At 32.8% G+C, this 6,586-nt stretch overlaps 1 protein-coding gene across 2 annotated transcripts in view; it reads left to right on the top strand.

The window, feature by feature from the left end:
- LOC117125342 (E3 ubiquitin-protein ligase TRIM56-like) overlaps positions 1-6,419 on the top strand; it is a 12,021-nt gene extending 5,602 nt beyond the window's left edge. For both annotated transcript variants that reach the window (XM_033271813.1, XM_033271812.1), the window contains 3 exons: positions 3,057-4,157; positions 4,788-5,057; positions 5,582-6,419. In XM_033271813.1, coding sequence (XP_033127704.1) covers positions 3,057-4,157; positions 4,788-5,057; positions 5,582-5,857 — 1,647 coding nt within the window. In that variant the 3' untranslated portion in view covers positions 5,858-6,419. The remainder of the gene's footprint in view (positions 1-3,056; positions 4,158-4,787; positions 5,058-5,581) is intronic.
- Positions 6,420-6,586: the final 167 nt, after the last annotated feature.

Below are 6,586 nucleotides of genomic sequence, written 5' to 3'. Positions count from 1 at the left end.
CACTCAGTGACTTTTTACGGACTGTTTCCCCCAGAACAATATTTCCCCCATTTCTTCCCCTCACCCATATAAAACATTTTAAATACAAGGAATACATCGAGATTTATATTATCTCTTTATATTTGTTGTTGCTGTTGTTTACGTTTAATTATAAATTATAATAAAACACATAGCAATATTGACAAGTTGATAATAAAAATTAAATAATAACTAAAAATGAGCAAATACAAATAAAGTAAACTAATGTTTGTTGTTGTTACTTAAATATTACCATTTTAAATATTGTTGATACTTGCGCAGTTGATTTAATAAAGATTTAATAAAAGAGATGATATAAATCTTGATGTATTCCTTGTATTTAAATTCGTGTTTTATAAAGGGGGAATGTCCGGGGAGGAGCAATTTTTATTAAGGGGAAACAGTCCAGTGGAAAATGTCACGGGGAGGGGGAAAATGTCAGGGGGAATACCGGGGCAAGTGTCCGGGGTTGGGAGTCAACCAGCCTAGATCTGCCTAAGTGTGCTCATGATATGATGTCATCATAGCCACATTTTAACATGCCACATGTCTTTGTCAAACAAATTTATTAACCTGGACAGAGTTTAATATTTTATTTGAATGTGTTCATTACTCTTTGGATATGATTGGATGGAATGTTGTTTACACAATTTATTATTTATTATATTAAGAAATCTTCACAGTTAGACACAGTTGCAGTTCAATATCCCTTAAAAGAATTTATGAATGGTTTATCGATAGGATTAAATATACATTGCAGGCCCGTAACCAGCTTTCGTAATGGGGGGTATCTTTTTCAATCTGACTGGAACTATTGGGGTCTAAATATCACTTAGACATAAGTATTGAAGGCAATTTAAGTGCAATAATACTTTGAGTTACAATGAGCATAACCAAATTATAAACCATTTATGCACAATAACAGCCTTTATAAGAAAGTATAATACATACGGTACTCCAAGTATTGAAATACACGCCATCGTGTTGGGATTCAATATTTCGACATTAATTATGTCATCATCACCTGATGATGACATAATTAATGTCGAAATATTGAATATTTCGACATTAATTAATATTGAATATTTCGACATTAATTATGTCATCATCACCTGATGATGACATAATTAATGTCGAAATATTGAATCCCAACACGATGGCGTGTATTTCAATACTTGGAGTATGTATTATACTTTCTTATCTGAGATTAATCAGTGGACCTTTCGGTTTTAACAGCCTTTATTATTTATAAAACATGGCTATTAGCTGACACAACACATGAGGAAACCAAACCGATATACAGTAGCACCCCTATTAAGGGACACCTTCGTGACCCCAAAAAAGTGTCCACTTAATAGGGGTGTCCCCTGTACCACTATTCAAGAGACAATGACCAAAAATGTTTAACATGGTTTTTTTAAACCATATTTATAGAGGGTGACCCTTCCAGCGTGTCCCACAAGGTCGGCTGATACTTTTATCAGCGAAGTCTCTTGAGTTTTTTTTTTTTTTTTTTGACGTGAAAAATTCCTGTCGTGACAAGAATTGAACCAAGGACTTTGGGATCAAAGGCAAGCACCTTAACCACTGAGCTATTCAACTGAACTCTTGATTGTATTTATACCACTCCCTATTAGATCTGATTATAGTTTATAGTTGAGAAAGACATAAATCGCACTTATAAAGTTGTTCGTCTAGTAGAGCGGAACTTCCTATTCTGTGGTGGGTGGGGTCGTCCGATCCCCACCCCCTGGTTACGGGCCTGCATTGGGCGTATTCATGTATCAAAGTCCAAGTAAATAAAGCATATAGTTCCTGAGCTTGTGATTTTTATTATCATCCTGATCGGTAGGAACATAGAGGAATAAGTTAAGTGTCAATTTATTACCTCCATGGCATGACCCTCAAATTAGTAGCGAATCGCAGATTCAATTCCCTCCCATCAAAGTAAAATTTATCAAAACGACATTTTCATGTGGGTTCATTTTGAGCTCTCTTAATGTAAAAAAGTGCATTAAAAAAAACAGTGCCTACATTGATCACTCCAATTTCACTTTCTAATGAAAATTCGCTCTCAAATGAATGAATATTATTCTTTAAAAAAAATGAAAAATTACTAAAATTCACTCTGAATACAGTGAAATCTCAGTTGTTTTTCCACTCTATCTATTTCACTCTGTTGGATGCACACTTTCACTCTTTTGTATTTGAGAGACGAGTCTCACAAGACGAGTGTTTAAGCATACGCAAAACAGGTTTTTTTTTTTTTTTTTTTTTTTTTTTTTTTTTTTTTGAACAACACGTATGCTTCTCGAAAGAACATTTTTTAATTAGAAAAATTGAAGTGGTTTGGCGCAGTTTGGTTTCCCAACCTCGAGGTCGGGATTTCAATCCCCTCGCTGTGCATTTCACTTGTGTTCTTGGGCAAGGCACTTTATCTGCATTGCTTTTCTCCACCCAGGAGTATAAATGGGTACCTGGTAGGGTTAAATACCAAAATACGCTGATGTAGCTGCTGCAACTTTATGGAACAGTTTGTGTTCCATAGGCGTCTAATCCAATGACCGGGGGTAGTAATGTGAAGCGCTTAGGAGACTTGTTGGCATTAAGCGCTATATAAATATAACATATTATTATTTATTATTATTAATTTCCACTACTGAAACCATGGATTTTAGCCATCAATTGTGTTTATATATTTCGCTTATTTGACTTCCTATAATAGTCACGATTCGTAAAACAAAGATAGCAGTACAGTAATTATATTGTCTGATAACCATTACAATAACTTTACGTATTAAAAAAAAAAACAAACGTTTACTCAAATACTCAAATGGCCAAAATAATATAACTGCTTGTTATGACAACCAGGGACATCTTTGTGTTTAATTAAAGATAGTTAACAATGATTAGGATACAATCAATTTAATGTTTTATTCTCTCGTTTAATATATCATGTTAGAAAACGTCCTTATTCAATATACCAATACAATGTGAATGAGCTTATTATTGTTTTTTCTCTATTTTTTGCGTTTTAGATGGCATCAGAGATCACATTGTTTGAAGATGCGAATGAAGAATTTTTAACATGCTCCATCTGTAAGGACATTTTCAAACATCCGAAACAGCTGAAATGCATGCATAACTTCTGCCAAGATTGCTTACAACCTTTGATGAATGAAGCAACTTCACGCAAAATTAAGTGCCCCCTCTGCCGTGAAGAAGTTGAGCTGACTGTAGACACCGTTGCTGATCTAGAAGATAATATTTTCCTCAGTCATTTGTGTGAGTTATTTCTAGTTGCTAATCTCAATACCGTGGACGTCCTCTGCTCATTTTGTTCAGAAGCATTAAACGAAGAAAATGCTTCACGTTGCATCGATTGTTCTGATAACCTCTGCGATAAATGTGCAAAGACACACACCCTGACCTGCTTGACAAGAAATCACCAAGTCATTTTGATGTCAGAGCTTAAGACAGAAACCCTGGTGAGAAAATCAAGAGAAGGAAACGTCAAGATACCATGCCAGAAACACTCAAATAACCATTTGGAGTACTTCTGCCAAACATGTCAAGTACCTGTATGCCTCGGATGTACTGTTGTAGACCACGTACGTCAAAATGGTCACGACCTCATAAACCTAAATGATGGTCCAACAAAAGAAAAATTCAAGGAGCAGATAACCGAGCAACTTAACAAGCTGGAAGAAATCATACCATCTTTTGAAAAGCATATTGATATTGCAAATGAAACGGAGAAATGTCTTATCAAAAGTCTTGAAAAAACCAAAAATGATATACGGGATACTGCTAAGAGTCTTATTGATGAAATCGAAGCTCATACTAAGTCTTTGATTGAGAAGGTCGATAAGAAAGCTGAAGCTATTCAGAAGTCACTTGAACATCACAGAGAAGCTGCTGAAATCCGGGTCAAGAGTTCTACCAAGATCAACCAGTTTGCTAGAAACCTGTGTAAGCATGGCCTAAATTCTGAAATAATGTCATCGGCTAAAGATCTGCTGAGAAGAATGAAAGAATTGCAAGAGGGTAATATGAAAGATCTAGAAGGAACGGGTGAATTATGTTTCGTCAGACAAGATGAATTTAAGTTTGGAGTAGTGAAAGAGTGCAAGATAATAGTTAGTATACAATTTCTTTACATTACTGATTAATTGTGATGTATTTCTTATTATAATTATTATGATTAATATTGTTATTATTATTAATATGTTACTAAAACCTACCTTAAGGGGAACTTACACAATGGAGAAATTAGAGAACAATATTAACAAAACGATGTTAAGGGGGAAATAAAATTACATTAATGGGAAAATAACACAAAATATATTTCACTTAAGTCCGATTTAGTGCTAGTTATTATTATTATTATTATTATTATTATTATTATTATTATTATTATTATTATTATTATTATTATTATTGTTGTTGTTGTTGTTATTATTTGTTTTTGTTTTTGACATTGCCTCTGCCGTCGTAGCCATCGTTGCTGTTGTTATCGTTAATATTTTTTACTATATAATATTAATATTATTATTATTATTACTGTCAATATTCTAACTGTTACTGAAAATATATTATTATGATTATTATTATTATTATTTTTATTATTATTATTATTACTGTATTATTATTATTATTATTATTATTATTATTATTATCATTAATTAGGCTTACTGTATTGTTATTGTTAATATTATAGTTTTTTTATTAGAGTAACTTTAAAATATAATAACTGCTGTTATTTTCAGGAACGGGATGAGTACAACTTATTGGAATATTACACTGAAAAAGCGATGGCGGTTGGTAACATTGTTAAAAGAGGCCCAAATTGGCCAACAGGATATGACAATTACGACAATAATGGATATAATGGTCAAAACACAATCCAGTCAATTCAACGAAACGGGCCGAATGATATTAGAGCTACAGTTTATTTTCAGTCAGGCTTTAATATGGAGTGCAAAATGAATCCTGGAGATTACTGGTTACAGCCAAGTAATACATTTGCCAATTATCAGGTAAATACCGTAATTCGTGTTTTTAGAGTAACCAGTCTGCCTATCTGTAAGTGATAATCTAGAATGCCGACAAACATTACAGTTGTTTTGAAATTGTTAAATTTATTCATTGAATCCCAACATTAAAAGTCATATTTGATACTAATGCCAACATTGTGGTAAAAGTTATGTATGTAAACGGTGTTCTGCTATTGTAGTATAGTCAATTTTTCTTCAGCGAAAATCCTAAGCTCCTGAATGCTATTAGCCATAGGTCTTGTAGCCTATTAATCTAAAAGATATACTGGTAGAGGCTTAATTCTTGGAACGTTAGCCCTACCACTTCATTAACAAAATTAATTAAGTAAATGGGTTTTGAAACTTTTTCATAAAAACATCTTTTATTACCACCGTTCAGATTATTTAATACAATTTCTAAACAATGAGTCAGAGTTGATACACCTATTTTTTGTTCTATAATTATTTAAAAATTAGCATAGTTTTGTTTATATGATTATTTGAAAAATAAGCATTTTTTTTTATAGCGTCGATTGAAATGTTATGCTGAACATTTTATGAAAGTTGGAGATGAAGTGAAAAGAGGCTTAAACTGGCCTCTAGGTTCAAATGACTCGTACGATGAAAGAGGACAGAAGTCAGGAAAAATTACTCAAGTCAACCAAACACAGACTGGCACTACAGTTACCGTAGATTTTGGAGCACCAGACAACCAAACCTTTGAATGCCCAATGTACAATGGATGCTATTACTTGTTGCCCCTTCAAAATTCATTTCCTCTTATTGATTGGGTTGAGTTCTAAGTGTAACATATTTTAATTACAGCATATGTATATTTGAACAGAGCAAACTTTAAAAAATATAATTTTAGTGCATCTGTCGATACTGAAAACTAAATAGACAGAACAATCTCAGTCATAGTGAGTGTTCTTCAAAATGTTTTTTTCAAATTCGAAGAGGACAAAAGTCTGGAAAAATCACGCAAATCAACCAAACACAGAGTGGTACTATTGTTACCCTAGATTTTGGACCGCCAGGCAACCAACCCGTCAATTTCCAATGAATACCGGAAACTACCACTTGTTTCCCCTTCATTCGTACCCTTTAATTCATTGGGTTGAGTTTTAAATGTCACAAAGTATTAAATTGTTGAAAATATCTTTTTCTGCGCTGTTTATAGTTAACACTAAATTAATACATGGAGCAATCTGAGTCATAGTGATTATTTTTCGAAATTATACTCTTCAAATTCCAGACGAATTAAATATGAGGAACAGTACAATTGCTACTAACTTGACCATCGTATTACTTAAAATCTGCTACTGCTACAGTGTTTAAAAGCCCCGTTCCCGGCAAAATTTCAGTTGTTAAGAAAAATCTAATTTTTGTATAATGTTATAAAGATTTCTAAATATAATACGGAATTGCTAGTTTAACTGAATTTAGACATTCCTAAGAATGAAAAAAATGTAAAAAAAGACTGAAATTTGATTTTTTTGTGTTCCACACAAAAAATAAATGCGGATAAATTT

This window comes from Anneissia japonica, unplaced genomic scaffold, assembly GCF_011630105.1.
Source record: "Anneissia japonica isolate Jap-2015-1 unplaced genomic scaffold, ASM1163010v1 scaffold315_len769609_cov171, whole genome shotgun sequence".
NCBI classification, from domain to species: Eukaryota; Metazoa; Echinodermata; class Crinoidea; order Comatulida; family Comatulidae; genus Anneissia; species Anneissia japonica.
This window is presented reverse-complemented; position numbering and strand designations above follow the sequence as displayed.